The sequence below is a fragment of the Branchiostoma lanceolatum genome, chromosome 4 (assembly GCF_035083965.1).
Source record: "Branchiostoma lanceolatum isolate klBraLanc5 chromosome 4, klBraLanc5.hap2, whole genome shotgun sequence".
In the NCBI taxonomy this organism is placed as follows: domain Eukaryota; kingdom Metazoa; phylum Chordata; class Leptocardii; order Amphioxiformes; family Branchiostomatidae; genus Branchiostoma; species Branchiostoma lanceolatum.
In genome coordinates this window covers 25,814,670-25,834,110 of record NC_089725.1, presented here as the reverse complement: position 1 = coordinate 25,834,110, position 19,441 = coordinate 25,814,670, and the positions used below count along the sequence as shown (strand labels likewise).

The following is a 19,441-nucleotide window of genomic DNA, read 5'->3' as shown; positions in this document are numbered from 1 at the left end:
TGACACATCCTTGGTCAAATTATTCCATTTTACTATTGAGCAAAAGTATGGTACACCTCAAAAGTCTGTATTTGTTTCACACTCGAATACTTATAAGTTCTTTGCCTATCAGGTGTGAAAAATTAATTTTCACAATATAACAACGCATGCTCATTGACTAGCCATAGTAATTTAATATGGGTAACTTAAATTCTCATGCCTGCACCCCTACAAAAATCATTGCTACTATATAGCCATATCTGAGTTTACAGAAGCTGCCTGGGAGGTCCATTGTAAAAATCTCTTTATATGATGGTTAGAAAAGGACTATGACAATCAAAGCCTTTTTTCAGACTACAGCACATGCATGTAAAAGTCCTCAGGACCACCAACATTGCTGACCCTGCAGGATTTCATCATGAGTGGGAACAAAGTTGCAGCAGAATGTAGACGGAAGAAGATACACAAGGGATAGGCAATATGTATGACTACTGACCACACACTTGACCCAAAGTAGACTTGGCCAAGTGCAGTAGTAGTAATGTTTTTTACTTCATACAGATCATTTCCCCAAAGCCCAACATTGACGATGAAAAGGCAGGAGAAGACAAAAGGGTGCCTCTTTGTTCCAGCCCACTGCTGATGAAGTCCTCCCGTTATCAGCAGCAGCTGTGCAATGCACTGAATTGTGCCAAGGGCACAGTCAGCCATGTACCAGTGGGAAATGGTCCCACAAAGATAGGAGTTGGACAGGCCTACAGCTGCTGCTATGCCAAAGCCATTAATGAGAAAAACGCCTATAGCAGAAGATATCAGTAAAGCTGTGTCTATCCAGATGTGATTCTTGTGTTGTGGATCGGTGTCATGGCAACTTTGCAATAACACTGAGGTTTCCAGACCTTGTATAATCTGTATCATTGGATGGAAGAGTATCATCAGGCACCCAAACAGCATTATCACGGAAACTATTATGCTGTAGCCATAGTACACTACAAATGTGGTGTCTAATCCTGACTTGACTACTGTATTATTGCATATATCTGTTTTGATGCCGAAGTCATTGAGTTTTGTATAATGATAAATAGTTGTAACTGCCAGTACCAAAACTACGACAAGGCCCAGGATTACACCGCCTACTATAGGCATGCGTTGAGAAGTGGTTTGCTGTGGCGGACAACCTGTCTGTTGTTCACTGCGCTCACCATCTCGTGTCCGTCTTTTCCCAATGCGGTTCCACAAATTCAGAAAAAGTCCAGCAGAGATGAGTGAGTATTCTAGAACGAAGGGGTGTAAAATCGGGCGTATGTCAAGTAGCAGATCATGCAAGCTCGAGGAACCTGGGCAACTGATATTATCCGTGCTGTACAACATGTACGTTAGTCCCAAAGTTGGACTTCGGGGGTGCGACACGAGCGACTCTTCCACTAAGATATGGAACCACAGGCTAACGTTGGTACCCATTAACCACATGAGAGCAAAGTGGGAGAAACCCCTGCAAAACTTCAGCTGTGCGCCGTTCTGGACGTACTTGAAAAAGAAAAGAGGTTGTATGAAGATGAACAGGAAATGGCAGATTTGATAAAGTACCCATTCGGATTGATCATAGCTCCACACTTGATCTGGAAAGCACTCAGTTTTTCTAAAATAGGCGACTAAATCGATGAGAGGGAGGAATGCAGCCCCGACGGCAAAGATGAGTGTGGCTCCCAGAAGGTGCAGCACTGACTTGTCCAGCTGTCCCGAGCAGCCGTGGCGGTTGGTAGTTTGGACGATCAAAAGCTTTGGGCAGACCAGGGTTGCAATCATCCACAACAAACCAGCTATCATAGCTGCAGGAAAAAGAAAAAGGCCATTATTACAGATATTACACGGCAACTGTATGATTTTCGCAATACCTAATATCCACTAATTTATAGACGAAGCAACGTTAACGCTGCCATGATATTGCTCCTATATTTGCTTGACAAATGAACTGCTATGTAAACGTTGCTCAAAGGACTGGTAAGAGTCCCAAGAGTCACTTGAACCCACCAGGAAGGAAAAGGGTAGGAAGTAAGGAACACTGGAAATTCCCCTGCACTGAAGTTAAGAATAAGCAACATAAGGACTACGATTACTTCTTTGATAGGTCAATACCTAATCACATACAAAAAGATCCATTTACAGCATCTTGCGTTATACTGGTAAATCACACACGCTACCGAAAACAATGGCAACGCTAATTTTCAGAGTAGCCTACCTATATAGAGAAACCTTTCCAGCTCCTCAGGTCCGATTGGTTCCATCTGCGGAGTGCCTGTTGGAGACGCCGGTGTGATGTTGGCGGGAGTGCCAGAGAAGTCCACAGGGTTGTTCGCGGCATCTCCAGTGCTGTGTCCAACACTGAGCACTATCCCAGTAGTCACCAGACAGAACAGGCAGATAATGCTGACAAGCCGGGAAAGGTAGTTCTGCATGGGATGTTCTCCCTGAAATGATACGTGGCGATTTTCTTATGAAACAACACTCCTCTTAGAGGTAATCATTTGTTTCACATTACATATGCTTTAATTTTCAACAAAAAGCCAACATTTTCGAATAAAGGCCCTATTTCTACCTCCCCTGTTTTTCCAACATACACTTTTTGCACACACAAACACACACACACACACAGACACACAGACGCACACACAAGAAAGACAAGCAATGGCAAAACAGGCAATGGCAAAAGAGAAAATGCTGTATTTTGTACATACATGATCGCCACTACCAAGATGACCAAGATCAAGACGTGCCGGGCCAGTACTCTGTGGCTGAGAAGTGGCCATGGCCTCGTCACCCAACAGCCCTTGTCGTTCATTGTCGCCCGACATATTGCACAGCAGATGGAATCAAGCGACTGCATGGGATGGAACAATATAGAGTTACCAACCCGCCCTGATGTGTGTACGGTGTCATAAAGCATGGTCGGTTACCATAACAGCCGAATAATGGTTAATGGGGTGATTATAGGAATCGACCATGCCTTATGACACCGTATACATTAAATGTTATTATCACATGGCCATTATCATATATCAAGCACATGGGTGACACAAGTTATGTACATGTATGACATATACATCTTTTAATCTTACATACCTTGAAGCGTTTGTCAAGTTGAAAGTGACAGATCCACTTCTAGTTCATCTGTACTTATGTCTGTCTGTCTGTCTGTCTGTCTAGGTCAGAAATTTACTTTGAAATTTGAAAAAAAAAACTGCACCCGTGTTGTGATGACGTTACATGGATCGGCATTATCATGAATAAGTCACTCAGTTTACGTTTGTATATAGTGAGTTGATTTGTCCTATTTACACTGCGCTATAATTGGATCAATCCGCCAATGACATCAACTAATGCTCTAAAAGGAGCGGCAGTTGACCATGCTGTGTAGTTAACTGAAATCCTACGCAACGACTGGACGTGGTGGGCAGTCTGTCCCGGGCTCGAAGTGGGGTCTTCTTACAATGGAGTGTGCGTCCACCGGTGCTTCGAGCGGCCTTTGGCAGCGTCTTGAGTCCTAGGAGAGGTTTTCTGGACTACCACGACCGATTTTCGGTCAAGGTTTGGCTAGTTACTGAGCTGGTTTTGGCAGAGCGGGGGACGTTTTGTTTTTAGGCCGTAACGAGTTTAGTTGACGGCTGTTTTTTTCCCGTTTTTCAGTTTTCTGCTTGTGGCTTCGTTTTTACGAGTTGGGTTTGTTTCCTGGGGTGTTTTGTAGCTTGTTTTAACCTCGGGGTTTTCTCAAGTGCCTTTTTTAGCGTGTTTTGACGATTTCTCGTTGCAGCTGTTTTTGTCGACGGGATTTTGGCGGCTTTTTTGCACGTGGGACATTTGCATTTGTATGCGTGGAGAATTTCTTTTGTTCTCTGGTTTTCGTAACAGGGTTACTCGGGTGGTTTACAGTAAATGGTAAGGGAAGGGTACCTGAGTGGAGCTTTCGGCCTTGGCAAATCGGTGTCCTGGCCCTCGGTCGGATTGGGACTTGTTCTTCCCTTTCGATGTAAGCTTCCTTGGGTGGGTAGCGTGTGTATGTCCAAGGAGGTTTAATCTCCTTGGAATGTCGTGGTTTGATCCACTTATGAAGTGGTATTGTGTGCCTTTACAGTGATAAGCCAAGCTCCACGGGTACCCACTGCGAGTTTGCAGGACTTCACACAACAGGCGACCCCGGCAGTCAACACTTAGGAGGCAAGCGGTTCCGCAGCGGACATGTTTAGCACGTCAGGCAGGCGTTACACCAAGAAAGTCGCCGCCGTTGTTCAAGTGCTGGATGGGCCTCGTCAGAGTCCAACTCAGCACCCAGAAGGATGGGACACGCGGACACTTGGGGCTGCCTACTCGAGAGATGCAGGACCTGTGGCGATGGCGTGAAGTGGCATCTGCCAGGGCAGCTGACCTGCTGCCACCATTTTTGTCTGCAGGAATTTTGGCGGGAGTCCGGCGTACTTGGGTTTTCTTTCTTTGAATCGTATTTCGGTGATTTGCATTTGTATGACGGAGACGCCGGACATGTTTGTCTGCGTTTTTGTTTTGATTATGCCTGATGCGATACGTTTTGTGTTTTGTTGTCTACAGTTTGGCGTCCTGGAGGCCGGTACTGCCTATGAAAAGCTGCCTACCAATTGTGGCGGACAAGAACCTTGCAGTGACAGAGAAGCGATGGTGGAACAAGCTCCGCGTTTGTTTGTAATTTATAGGCGAGGGCTTCAGGCTTTTCGGAGCTCGTTTCTTTTGAGACGTGTTGTTTGTTGATTTTCCTTTGCTTTGTTTACGAGTGGTTGTCTCATGGGTGTTGTTTATTTTAGGCTGGCAAGTCACTCCGGAAGATGGGAGACTGCGGTGACAGAAATGACAACCACTTCGGCTGCAGCAGTCGCTACCGAGACGGGAGAAAACATGCTGGAGTAGAGAGGCGTGCGGTGGAGACATTAGGGATGCCGTGGACAACTGTCGAGTAGCAATATGAGGTACGTATTACTGAGAGATTTGTACGTCGTGGTGGTGTTCGTCGACGTCCCCAGTTGAGTGTTATTTGGCACATTTTAGTGCTAACACTAGCAGAGGGGCAGTCGAGCGGTTGCACACGTGACGTGACAAATGTGTACGTCGTGGTGGTGTTCGTCGACGTCCCCAGTTGAGTGTTATTTGGCACATTTTAGTGCTAACACTAGCAGAGGGGCAGTCGAGCGGTTGCACACGTGACGTGAGAAATTTGTACGTCGTGGTGATGTTCGTCGACGTCCCCAGTTGAGTGTTATTTGGCACATTTTAGTGCTGACACTAGCTGAGGGGCAGTCGAGCGGTGACACACGTGACGTGACAAATGTGTACGTCGTGGTGGTGTTCGTCGACGTCCCCAGTTGAGTGTTATTTGGCACATTTTAGTGCTAACACTAGCAGAGGGGCAGTCGAGCGGTTGCACACGTGACGTGAGAAATTTGTACGTCGTGGTGATGTTCGTCGACGTCACCAGTTGAGTGTTATTTGGCATATTTTAGTGCTGACACTGGCTGAGGGGCAGTCAAGCGGTGACACACGTGACATGACAGATGGGTGCGTCGTGGTGATGTTCGTCGACGTCCCCAGTTGGGTGTTATTTGGCACATTTTAGTGCTGACACTAGCTGAGGGACAGTCGAGCGGTGACACGTGACGTGAGAGATTTGTACGTCGTGGTGATGTTCGTCGACGTCCCCAGTTGAGTGTTATTTGGCACATTTTTAGTGCTGACACTAGCTGAAGGGCAGTCGAGCGGTGACGCACGTGGCGTGAGAGATTTGTGCGTCGTGGTGATGTTCGTCGACGTCCCAAGTTGAGTGTTATTTGGCACATTTTTAGTGCTGACACTAGCTGAGGGGCAGCCGAGTGGTGACACACGTGACGTGACAGATGTGTGCGTCGTGGTGATGTTCGTCGATGTCCTCGGTTGAGTGTTATTTGGCACATTTTTGTGCTGACGCTAGCTTAGGGGCAGTCGAGCGGTGATACACATAACGTGACAGATGTGTGCGTCGTGGTGATGTTCGTCGATGTCCTCAGTTGAGTGTTATTTGGCACATTTTAGTGCTGACACTAGCTGAGGGGCAGTCGAGCGGTGACGCACGTGACGTGACAAATGTGTACGTCGTGGTGATGTTCGTCGATGTCCTCAGTTGAGTGTTATTTGGCACATTTTAGCGCTGTCTCTAGCTGAGGGGCAGTCGACCGGTGATACACATAACGTGACAGATGTGCGCGTAGTGGTGATGTTCGTCGATGTCCTCAGTTGAGTGTTATTTGGCACATTTTAGTGCTGACACTAGCTGGGGGGCAGTCGACCGGTGATACACATAACGTGACAGATGTGTACGTCGTGGTGATGTTCGTCGATGTCCCCAGTCGTGCGTTATTTGGCACATTTTAGCGCTGACACTAGCTGAGGGGCAGTCGAGCGGTGACACACGTAACGTGACAGATGTGTACGTCGTGGTGATGTTCGTTGATGTCACCAGTTGAGTGTTATTTGGCACATTTTAGTGCTGACATTAGCTGAGGGGTAGTAGAGCGGTGATACACGTAGCGTGACAGATGTGTACGTCGTGGTGATGTTCGTCGATGTCCTCAGTTGAGTGTTATTTGGCACATTTTAGTGCTGGCACTAGCTGAGGGACAGTCGATCGGTGACACACGTGACTTGAGAGGTGTGTACGTCGTGGTGATGTTCGTCGATGCCCTCAGTTGAGTTTTATTTGGCACAGTTGAGTGCTGACACTAACTGAGGGGCAGTCGAGCGGTGACACATGTGACGTGACAATTGGGCACGTCGTGATGTTCGTTGATGTCCTCGGTTGAGTGTTCTTAGGCACAATTAGTGTGGGCATTCGCTGTGGGGTAGTCGAGCGTGACACGCGTGACACGAGCAATTTACACGTCGTAGTGGTGTTCGTCGAGGTCTTCAGTTGAGTGCTCTTAGGCGCGATTAACGCGGGCACTTGCTGTGGGGCAGTCGAGTGTGACACGTGACGTGAGAGATGTGTACGTCGTAGTGGTGTTCGTCGATGTCCTCAGTTGAGTGTTATTTGGCACATTTTAGTGCTGGCACTAGCTGAGGGACAGTCGATCGGTGATACACGTAGCGTGACAGATGTGTGCGTCATGGTGATGTTCGTCGATCTCCTCAGTTGAGTGTAGTGTTCTTCGGTACAATTGGCGCGGACGCTCGCTGAGGGGCCTTCGAGTGTGACACCCGTAACATGGGATTTGTGTCGTGGTGGTGTTCTTTGATGTCCTCAGTTGAGTGTTCCTTTGCACAATTAGTGCGGGCACTCGCGGTGGAGCGTGACACATCGCGAGATCGAGAGTTGCAGACACGTTACATCGTGCATGTGGTACGTGTCTATGCCCTCAGGGGAGGGGTATCTAGCGCATTTAGTGCGGGCACTCGCGGAGGGGCAGTCGAGCGATACATAGGTTGGGTGGGAAGGATATAGTATATCGTGTATATGGTGTCCTCACTGGAGCGTTTTTGGTGCATTTGGTGTGGACACTCGCTGTCGGGCTGTCGAGCGGGACTCACAGGGCGGGGCTCACGGGCCTCACATCGTGCATGTGGTGTTCGTCCATGTCCCAGTGGTATATTTCTGTGGCACATTTAGTGTGGACACTCACGGTCGGGCTATCGGGCGTGACTCACAGGACGAGGCTCACAGGCTTAACATCGTGCATTTGGTGTCAGTGGAATATTCTTATGACACAGTTTTAGTGCAGACGTTCGTTGTAGGGTGGTCGAGCGTGATACACATGGCGGGTGTGAAGGGTATACGTCATGCATGTGGTGTCAGTTGATGTCCTTAGTGGAGGGTTTCTTTGGGCACAGTTTGTGCGGACACTCGTTGGCGGGCAGAACGAGCGTGATACACATGGTGAGTGTGAAGGGTATACGTCGTTTAGGCGGTGTTCGTCGTTGTCTTCAGTGGAGTGTTCATTTGGCACGTTTCAGTGCGGGCACACTGACGCGTGACACACATGGTGAGTGTGAGGAGATTTACGACGCGCATGTGGTGTCGTCTATATCCTCCGTTGAATGTTATTTGGCACGATCTTAGTACGGATGGCTAATGGCGAGCATGACATACGTGGCGATCGTGAAGGGTTACGTCGTGCATGTGGGGTTTGTCAATATCCTCGGTAGGGTAGGGTCTTCTTTGGCATGTCTTAGGGCAGGCATTCGTGCATGTGGCATACATCATGCTCGGGAAGGGTGTGTAACGTGCATGCGGTGTGTCGGGAGGGCGAGCGTGACCTACATGGCGAGCGTTAGTAGGTATTCGTTGCCATGGGAATACGTTTATGACCTAGTTGTTGAAAAGTTAAGTGTGTGGCTCGTATGGCGAGCGCCAGATGACTTTGAATTGTGCAGGTGCGGCGCATCAATGTTGTAAGGTGGCTGTTTGCACACGTACACTCGACATGGTAGCACTACCAGCTGGGCGGAGGATCACATGGCAAGGGTTGTAAGATTTACGTGCCCCATGTTGGGTACGACGATGTTGTCGGTTGAGAGGTATTTTGGTGTTTATTGCACGCTCTCGCTGTCGGATAATAGGGCGGCAAAGAGTTTGCGTCGTGCATGTCAGGTTCGGCGACATCGTCAGTTGAGTGTCATTGTGGCGCATTTTCGAGTGCGAATGCTGGTGGCACATTTGACAGGCGAGAGTATTTGTCGTGCATGTTGTCGGGTCACTTGGCTGTTATAGTGGCGATTTGCAAGAGAGGCACCAATTGATGGGCGGTCCGGCGGTGACACACTTGGCAAGCAGGAAGTAATTTGGCATCGGGCATGTGACGTTCGTTACTCTCGCCACGAGAGTGTCTGTTCGGCGCGTTTTATGTGTGAATGACCAGTAATACGCAGTCAGATGCCGTCTTACACATGACTAGCGCTGAAGGTTGATAGGTCACGCTCGTGGTGGATAGAGGCACTCAATGGCGATATCGATGGTCTCGTCATGCATATGAGTAAGACACAAGCCGGGAGTGCTGAAGGGACGGTGCGCATGGACTGAAACTGTGACAGATTGCTCTTAGAAAACAGTCATTGTTATTTCGGTCACGGTAGGTACATTGGGAGACCGTTGGTAGATGGTAACAGTGGCTATGTCCTTGTAGGGCATGGGAGTTTAAACCTAGGAGAAATGCAAGATGGGAGAGAAATCTGTTCCTTAAAAAATGTTAGCTAAGGGGATAAGTTGCCGGCAGCGGGTGCGACTACGCCAGATGGGGTCTAGGCCAACGGGTTTAGGCGATCCGGCCCAGTTAAGGCGTGGAAGCGAAGAGCTATTTTAGATATTTTTCGTCTCAAACGACTGGGCCCATCGATGGTAAAGCCATCTTTTGATTGGGGCTGTAGGTCGGAAGCCGGATAAACGCAAGTTTACTTGACGGTAGAGTAAGGGAAATGGTCTGCTCGAGTTTGAGTATGGGTTCAAATGCACTTCTTAGAGTTGAAGAGAGGCTGGCTTAGGCGTTTGATTCACAACGAGCTTCAACGGGGCTTCGAGCAGGACGGCGCTTACCAGACCCGCCCATTCGAGGAAATATTAGGCGTAAGGTAAGCTTTAGTCTGCAGCGGTTTTCAGACCCTGTCCTTGTCGGTAAAGAAAGGCTGAGGCGTCGGAAGATGTTCCCTGGCTTTATTGGTTCTTCTTTGGTGAACTAGAATGGCATTTTGGTTTGGATTTAGCAGCTCCTAGTTTTGGAGATACGATATCACTCTCTGATGAGAGAGGGTCTTGGATTAAGATATTGTCATCATCCATAAGCTAGGCTAAACTAAAGGAAGACGTGATCCTCTGTTGACGGTGAGAGGTTCTTGGGTGAACTAGAATGGCATTTTGGTTTGGATTGAGCAGCTCCTAGTTTTGGAGACGCGATATCACTTTATGATGAGAGAGGGTCTTGGATTAAGATATTGTCATCATCCACAAGCTAGGCCATTAACTAAAGGAAGACGTGATCCTCTGTTGACGGTGATAGGTTTGGTTTCCACCTAGTCAGTGGAGGGAGATTAAAGGCAGATCCAAATACATATTGGGTATGTGTGTGGCAGGAGTCGGCGGGTAGGGGCGATGTACGGCTTCAGTCGGTTGTGATGGACTACTTGTTGGCGCTGGCGACCGGTGTCATGTTGTATACGATACAGGATGGGCGCTGGCTCACCGGGTGGTAGGGTGGCCATGACCGTGAACGGCCCAGTCCAAGGGAGACGGAGTTTGTACAGTGCTAAAGGTGGATGGTGAAGCCAGACGCGATCACCGACCCTGTACTGGTGGTGGTTGACACGGGGGGCTTGATGTTGGTCTTGCGTCTGATGGGACTGGGCGATGGCGTCGCGGACTGGCGTGATGGCTGTCGTCAGGTCGGCCAGGTGTGCTGTTGTGGCTGGTAGCTGACAGGCGACGTCCACTGGTAGGTGGGCTTCTCGGCCGTGGACGAGGTAGAAAGGAGAGCGCTTGGAGGTGGTGTGGCGGCTGGTGTTGTAGGCCAGGGCGACGTGGGGTAGGATTCTGTCCCAGTCGTTCGCGCGCCCTGCTAAACACTTCGCAAGTATGTCTTTCATCGTCCGGTTAAATCGCTCGACTTGGCCGTCGCCCTGTGGGTGGTAGGGCGATGTGCGCGTTTTACGAATTCCAAGTCGGGTGCAGAGTTCGGAGATGAGGTGGGATTCATACTGTGGCCTTTGGTAGCGTCCGGCAGTTCGGTGTAGTAGCCGAACGCTGCGCCGGTGAGGTAGGTGGGGAGGTGGCGCAGCTTCGCTGCATGGGTCGTCCAGTGGTTGGGACTCGGCCCAGGCATCGAATTGCTGGCTCCAGAACTGGAAGTCGTCGCTCCCGTCGAAGGACGGGGGGGGGGGGGGGGTCTCGGGGGGAGTCGAACGTTGTGCGGCTGCCATGGCGTGGATAAAATATACTCGGAAGTATAGGCCGCTGCCACCAATTGTTATGTGGTAAGAACAAGGCTAAGAGAGGCACAGCAGCACACACGGAGATGGACTTCAGACTGACTCCGGACCGCATGGTCGGAGGTTTATCAATCAGGGACAGTGCCCTAACTCGTCCCAGATGTCAATTGTGTCATCCCCCCATATTTGGTGAATACTACATGTGTGCTCATTTACGTCCCAGTAAGTGATTAGGATGGGGGATAGACGATGCGTTTGGTTCGAGGTAAGAATGTTGTACATAGAGACGTACAATTAGCCTTACGGCAAGAATACTGTAAGTCAACGTTATGCAGTTTATTTGCGGTATGTCGGTTTTTGTGCAAAGCCTGTGCAAAGAGGGAATATATTTTGCGATTATTGGCTTGGGGTTTTAATATATTTTTCTGTCACCCGTCCGAAAAGGTGCTGATTAGGATGGGATGAGAATGGGATGAGAATGGGATAGGTTTAGGTTGTGGCGGTTTGGATGAGTATGGGGGTTGTAGTTATGAATTGCCTACGGTCATGAAGAAAGGTTGATATAAGTAGGGCTATCAGGATAGAACGTAGCGACGTAGGCACTACCCCATAACTCATTAAGGATGATTCAATGATTGCGCAGTGTAGATAGTTTACTATTTACACTGCGCTATAATTGGATCAATCCGCCAATGACATCACCTAATGCTCTAAAAGGAGCGGCAGTTGACCATGCTGTGTAGTTAACTGAAATCATCCGCAACGCCGAGGAGCGTGGTGGAAGGCAGGTCCCGGACAGAGTGAGCAAGGGTTGGACAAAAGTAGCGAGGAGTCGGGCTCTTGGTTTTAGCGCCCCCACCCACCCGCCCTTCCTTTCATTAGTTGATATGTAGGGACTCTCTTTCATCACGCGACTTCGGCACTACCCCATAACTCATTAAGGATGATTCAATGATTGCGCAGTGTAGATAGTTTACTTTTTAGAATGTTTCCTTTTGTAGGATAAAGAGTACAAATTAGACGTCTGCATGTAACTTTTACTCTCGTTTGTTGAATCAGCAAGGTTTTATTTATAAAATTAAACGTGACTAATGGACATTTCATTTACATCGCGTGCTAGCCACGTTAACCTCTTAGCTAGGTGATTTAGAATCTCACTGACGATAATCAAGTGATACGTAACTTGTTTCGTAGCTTCATGCAAGCATTGCAAGTCAAGATTTATCTACAATAATGACTAAGCTACTAGTGTCACGGTAGATTTACTTCCGCAAATCCTCGTCACGACTGGTATTTTCGGCGGATCCAACAATTTGGCTTAATACTTCTTGTAGCGATGAAAAAGTACATTACAATTTATTCACGAAGCATATTTAATTGCAAACTAAAGACGCTTAACTATTTCTCAAGTTCAATCAGTGCCATGGAAAAACCATGGAGAATCTTTCTGCTCTGAATCTACATGCCCGAGGTGGATTTCAGCATTATCACACACTAGTGTGGTATGCATTTGGTGTGGGACTCTACATGACCTTACTTGTAGGAACCCCAAACTTCATGATAACGTTTCCTACCTTTTTTTGTGTGTTGTCAAATATTAATGGCCAAGGAAAAGAAGAAGGTTATGATGCGCAATTAATTCAGGTGAATATACTATCGGCAAACATGAGTCATCGGTCACGGACTTATCACGTGATACCGGTTGTATCAGTTAACAGTTACAGTTACGTAGAATGTCTGTTTATTCATTCATCTCTTCGAAGCCCAGTTTACTCACATACCAGTATACGTAAAGCCAAGAGTGGAGCCTATACATCATGTAATGTGTGAAATGGGCATGGTTGCGAATATTTTGTCAAGAAACTTACAAAAAGTCGAAAAGTACCACTCACATGTATGACATCTTCAATTTCTTTCTTGACTTCGACTTAGAATGATCAGATCTTTACATGCATACAAAACACACTAGTCTTTTTCAGGCAGTTACAGAGATTACACCTGGCTGACCTCCCAGGGGTGAAGGACCCAGAGGTCACCCTCCAGACCCTCCAGTCAGCACTCCCATCATGCTTCATCACAGCTGAGCTGGGGGAAACAGGGGCTGATCAGATCGCACAGATGGCTTAACAGTCACAGGGAATAGATAGCATACTGTAGTTTGCTGTGTTTTGCACCAGTACTAGTAATATGTGTACATGTTTGCTTTCTCCCTTGTGTCAATGTCCTAATAGAGGATGTACTTAGATATTGTTTCCTGGCCTTCTGACCATCTGAGCGTTATGGCATGCAACCCATATGAATAAAGCATGTATCCATTAGTAATGGCACATCCTTGGTCAAATTACTCCATTTTATTAAGAACTATTGAGCAAAAATTTGGTACACCCAAACAGTTGGTATTTGTTTCACATTCTTGGCCATTGCTACAGTTAGATTTGTAACATTGTTCTGAAGATTAAGCTTGTATACAGCACTACCCTTTTAATTACATTCTTATGATTAAAGCATGTACTGCTGACTCATCCAGGATTGTCAATTGTTATCATCACTGTCACTGACCTGTCTACAAGCAATTGTTTCGTCAGCATAACATCTTAATGGAATGTGCATGTAAGTAAAGATGATTCCCTAATGTATTTACATATATTTTTGCAAGAATTGTGTGAGAACAATGTTAGGACAAAAGTATTCCATGAAATTATGATTGTAGGGTACCATATTGAGGAGCTACTTAGGTTCTTTGCTCATCAGCTGTGAAAAATTAAGTGTCACAATATAATACATCACATCCTCATTGACTTGCCATAGTAGTTTATGAGATGGGAACTTCATCCCCAAAGACATACCTGCACCCCCACAAAAATCATTGCTACTATATAGCCATATCTAAGTTTGCAGAAGCTGCCTGTCTGGGAGGTCAACTGTGATCAAAAGTCAGAATTGTCTTTACATGATGGTTAGAAAAGGACTATGACCATCAAAGACTTCTTTAGACTACAGGCACATTGGTGATCATGCAGGATTTCTTCATGAGTGGGAATAAAGTTACAACAGAGTGAAAACGGAAGAAGATGCACAGCGGATAAGCAATATGTACGACTACTGACCACACACCCGACCCAAAGTAGACTTGGCCAAGTGCAGTAGTGGTGATGTTTTGCACTTCGTACACATCACTACCCCAAAGCCCGAGATTGAGGAAGACTAGGCTGGAGAAGACAAAAGTGTGGCACTTGGTTCCCGCCAACTGCTGATGAAGGCCCCCCAATATCAAAGCCATTTGTGCAATACACTGAACTGTTCCAAGGACACAATCAGCCATGTACCAGTGGGAAATGGTACCACAAACATTGGATCTGGTCAGACCTTCAGCTGCCGCAATGCCAAAGCCATTAAGGATAAAAAAACCTGCAGCAGAAGATATGAGCAAAGTTGTGTCTATCCAGATGTGATTCTTGTGTTGTGGATCAGTGTCATTGGCACATTCCACACCTTGCATGATCTGTTTCAGTTGGGACCCGAGTACAATCAGGCACCCAAACAGCATTATCACGGAAACTGTTATATTGCAACCATAGTACATTCCAAAAGTGGTGTCCAATTCTGATTTCACGTTCTCGACCACTGTGTTATTGCATATATCTGTTTTGATGCCCAATTCAGTGAGTTTTGTTTGATTATGAATTATAATAGCTATCAAAACCACAAATACGACAAGGCCCAGGCTCCCACCAAACACCATAGGCATGTAATCGCAAGTGGTCTGCTGTGGCGGATTATCTGTCTGTTGTTCACGGGTACCATGCTCACCTTCATGTCCCTGTGTTTTCCCAATGCGGTTCCACAAAGTCAGAAAAAGTCCAGCTGAGATCAGTGAATATTCTAGAGTGAAAGGGTGAAAATACGGGCGCAATTTTGGTACCAGGCTCTGTAGGCCCGAGGAAGTCAGACAAGTGATATTACTTGGTCTGGTATGTATGCCATATTTTGGGGGTGATATTAGCGATCCTTCATCACCTGACTCTTCCACCAGAATATGAAACCATAGGCATACGTTGGTACCCATTAACAACATGAGAACAATGTGAGACAACCCCCCGCAAAACTTCAGCTGCACGCCGTGCTTAGCGTACTTGAAAAAGAAAATCAGTTGTAAGAAGATGAACAGGAAATGGCAGATTTGATAAACCAGCCATGCCGATTTACCATTCCCCCAAACTTCATCTCGATAGCACTCATTGGTTGAATAGGCGATTATATTGATGGCAGGTAGAAATAGAGCCCCGATGGCAAAGATGACTGTGGCTACCAGAAGGTGCAGCACTGAGTAGTCCAGCTGTCCCGACAAGCCACGTTGGTTGTCGGTAGTTTGGACTATCAGGACGTTTGAGTGGAAGACAGCCACGAATAGAAACAGCAAACCAGCTATCATGACTGCAAGTGATAGAAAAGAGGAACCACTGTTACTGACATTAGCTCAAAACTCAAAATTATAAGAATATTATTGTACATAATATCCGCCAATGGGTAGCTGTGAAACCATTCTGTCGTGTACAGTCACTACATATACAGTGTCTGGAAATTTGTTACTTATACGTCAAGGGGCGGGAAAGGATAAAGCGCATTGTTGCGGCCAGGAAAAATAAGATGTTTTTACTTGTCAAGAAATGAGAGTCATTTTCTTTAATCTGAATATTATTCATGTTTTTTAGCTTGCTATTCTTAGTGTTACATTAAATGTTTATTTTCCTTGTTTACCAATTCGATGTACATGATTTGTATTCAGTTTCCTTTCCGTTATATATCATGATTATATATGGACAGAATTATTTATGTTCCTTATCGTATATTTTTCTGTTCTAATTATTTTGAAAATACAATAAGAACATTTCCTTCTTATATAAATTGCTTCATGAAATTTACTCAACATACTACTGATTATCCAAATCACACATTGTCTCCATCGAATTTGCTAGAAAAAAAAGAAAATGCACGCTTTCCTCTAAGTATGACTATCTGTGGGCCTGAAAGGTAAGACTGATGTCATTCAACTTCTTTAGATATATGAATTAGATATTTTTGTACTATGACGTTTTAAATGTGAATGGGAAAATTTCAAATGAATAGCTTGGTGCCCACTATATGACTATGTGTCTATTCTAGTCCAGGTTCGCTCCTCTGATCCACTGCCTACCATTCGACATGGAAGTGATCAGAAGATCGGACTCAAGCTAGAGTAAGATGAATATACCAAGCTAGAATAAACTGTATAGCAATATTGATCTCCATGCAGAAGCAGGGAGGCACGTTTTAGGAATAACGTTTGCAACAGAAACGGGGAGCTAGAAAAAAAGTTCCAACATCTTTGAGATTTTACCTATCTATCTTTCATTCATCCAACTTTTGTTTCCCTCACAGTTCTAGTGCCTTAATTACCTATATAGAGAAACCTTTCCAGCTCCTCAGGTCCGATTGGTTCCATCTGCGGATTGCCCGTTGGAGACGGTGTGATGTTAGGAGTACGGGTGAAGTCCACATGGTGGTTCATGGCATCACCGATGTTTTTTCCAATGCTGAGCACTATCCCAGTAGTCACCAGACAGAACAGGCAGATGATGCTGACAAACCGGGCAAGGTAGTTTTGCATGGGGTGTTCTCCCTGAAATGTTTTTAAAAAGTTGTAATTTTTCTTTGGACTTAACGATCCTTTTAGATGTGATTGTTCCTTTCGCAAACTCATGTTATTGATTAAATAGAAAGTAACATAAAACTTGCTGATCTCCTTCTATAAGTGAAGATGTCAGAAGAGGAAATGGTGTACGCTGATGAAGGTTAGGCATCAAGGTAGTAAGATACGCCAAAAAATAGTTACTCAAGCAACTGTATATAATTTTGAAACAGACGTTTCAGACAGCATCCGCTATCTTTCGTCAGTGACTAAGGAAAGATCTGACAGAACTAGGTTTTAGACCAAAAGTCTGAAATGATATGTTAATGCGGTAAAGACAGAAGAATTTAGGATTGAATTTAGGAAATTCTGTACTTTGTACATACATGTTCGTCACCAACAGGATCAAGACGTTCCGAATCAGCACTCTCCCGGCTGAAGAGGTGATGGAACCAGGATTTTGCCAGTGGACAGAGACAGCAACCGTCGGCGTTTGCCTATTGATCCAATAGGAAGCCAACATTTTCGTGCAAATGCCCAATACTAATCCCTAATTTTTCCGAAGTACACATTTAGTGAAACAACAAGAAGGAATGGCAATGGCAATAGCAACTCAAAATTCAACTGCATTAAGACTTTGAAAAGGTGGCATAGTCTCTACGGCATTTACTCTATTTTCTTATTGAAGGTTATACAGTAGATCGCTTAAGAGAAAAACAGTTGAAAATGTTCTTAGGAAATAATAACCCTCCTTTCAGATGTGATTGTTCCTTTCACTTTATCAATGTTATTGATTCAACAAGAAGTAAAATAAAATATGCTTCATTTTTCCATAAGTGAAGATGCCTAAGGCTGCACCAAGTAATTTTTATGGATGACGTCCGCGCGCGCATTGATTTTGGTCTGTTCCAAGAAAAAAAAAAACAAGAAATTCCGCTTCCTGTAACTATGACCAAAGAGTTCCTTTTTGATATAATATGTTTCTGCAGGCCTGCAAAATCAATGGGATATGGAAAGAAACAGGACATGACAACAACTGCTGTTCAACTTCAACTGATTTATTCAAATTATTGTTGTTTTCATGATGAATAAAAGAATTGTTAGTTGTTACACTGTGTTCTCTCAGTCAATTTGTGTCCTAACATGTGTCGTCGACTATTACATTTCAAATCTAGGCATCTTGTTTTTTTCGGCCCTTCTTGCTTTTTTTTCGCGCTCTCGCATTAGATTTAGGGTCTCCAAAGGACGTCATCCATAAAAATTACTTGGTGTAGCCTAAAGAGGAAATACTGTATTTTGTACATACATGTATGTCACTACCAGTAGTGTGACTTTCCGAGTCAGTGCTCTCATTGTTTGAAGAAGCGCTGGCGTCTTTTGGGTTGGTTTCATTGTCCCTGTCAGACGTAACCAGCAGCTTCTGTTCACTGTCGTCCGACATAGTTCACAGCAGATGAAATAGTGCCTGCATAATAGCAAGGTACCTCATCGATAATAGTAAATGTAAATAATGTGTATTTCTAATTCGTAATGTGGCACATTCCAGGTTTATGGAAGAGTATTTTCTGTCACCAACTGTCTTGCCAAATTGTTCACGGCAATCCCACAGGCAATCCTGCAGCCTTAAGGGTCAATTCTGCAGTCTTATTCTAGGTATTCTAAACCATAAACATGCACTAAAAACCCCTCAGGTCTAACACCGCCCTTCATTATGGACAAGGTTTTAAGGCATGGTTGCTAACTTAGCCCCAAACTCTTTAACTTATTCATATACGACTTATTAGTTAAAGTGTTAGATAGCCCGGAGTGTGCCCCCCCCCCCTTACACCATGTATTTGTTTCATGCTTACTCTATGAAGATGATGTTGTCATCTTCTCAGAAACCGAGAAGATTTCCGGGAAGATGGAAAACTCAACGCATTTTTTACCCAATGGAAATTGCAATTTGAAATGAAGAAAATGAAGGTTTTCATTTTTGACGCATTGCGAGAGTTAAGATTCCTGCTCGGCTCAAAAAAAATAGAGAAATCGCTACTTCGTACTGCTATTTAGGTCTGTTGCTATCCTCATCTGGTAGCTAACGTCACTTCCTAGCAAAGGAAGAGTTCGTTCTGAAACCGAAAAGTTGTTTTCAGCATCAAATCCGTTATCCGCTCGTAGATATCATTGAAAGCTATGTTACAGTTTTTTTTTCTGTTTGCATTAAATCAAACCTGCTTTACGGATGCGAAATCTGGAGAAAAGACTATCCAAATGTCAACAGCCCGATCGAAAATGTCCACAATCACTTCTGTAAAAATATTCTCTGTGTTCACAGGAACGCAAGCAACGGAGTTATTACCGATTAACGAGAGAATATGTAAATACTCAACAGGAAAAGCAGTGGAAGACCTAGATAACTCATACACTTGATTTGTTATTGCCCGTATTACAGCACCGAAAGAGACGAACTATTCAATCTACTCAAAAAAATTTTACCCAACTTTGCACATCTCACCTACCTACAAAAACTGTCTTTCTGCTAACGCCACCAAATGCATATATCTCCCAAAACGTCGAGAATTTCATATTCCGCTGCATACAGAAGAAATCAAACCTAATAACAACTGTTTTAGATTAAAAGTAGCGCTAGTTGACGACTTCCATTTCTTTATTGAATAATATGACTGATTATCATCATTATCTCCTCTCCGCCACTGCAAACATGTACAAATGTACTTGCAATTAGCCTTCGGGCATGAATTTGCAATAAAGTTATTCTAAAGAAGCCCAATTGTATACATGTTATATGATGTAACACTAGGCTGTTGCGTTCGACTTGCCTCATAACAC

At 45.3% G+C, this 19,441-nt stretch overlaps 1 protein-coding gene and 1 long non-coding RNA gene across 4 annotated transcripts; one reads left to right on the top strand and one right to left on the bottom strand.

The window, feature by feature from the left end:
- Positions 1–14: 14 nt before the first annotated feature.
- On the bottom strand, positions 15–18,071 carry LOC136433672 (proton channel OtopLc-like). 3 transcript variants are annotated; one of them, XM_066426102.1, is made up of 4 exons: positions 17,916–18,071; positions 16,996–17,106; positions 16,378–16,600; positions 15–1,808 (listed from the first exon to the last, which is right to left on the bottom strand). In XM_066426102.1, the coding sequence occupies exons 1-4, from the start codon at positions 18,048–18,050 to the stop codon at positions 334–336; spliced, it is 1,944 nt and encodes a 647-aa protein (XP_066282199.1). In that variant the 5' UTR covers positions 18,051–18,071; the 3' UTR covers positions 15–333. The 3 variants fall into 3 exon arrangements, with proteins under 3 accessions (XP_066282199.1, XP_066282201.1, XP_066282200.1); XM_066426104.1 differs by lacking the exons at positions 16,378–16,600; positions 16,996–17,106; positions 17,916–18,071 and adding exons at positions 2,219–2,447; positions 2,715–2,857; positions 12,516–12,661; XM_066426103.1 differs by lacking the exon at positions 15–1,808 and adding an exon at positions 12,664–15,375.
- On the top strand, positions 3,378–4,882 carry LOC136433670 (uncharacterized). The gene is made up of 2 exons (XR_010755651.1): positions 3,378–4,445; positions 4,579–4,882. It is a non-coding gene; the product is annotated as an uncharacterized lncRNA (long non-coding RNA).
- Positions 18,072–19,441: the final 1,370 nt, after the last annotated feature.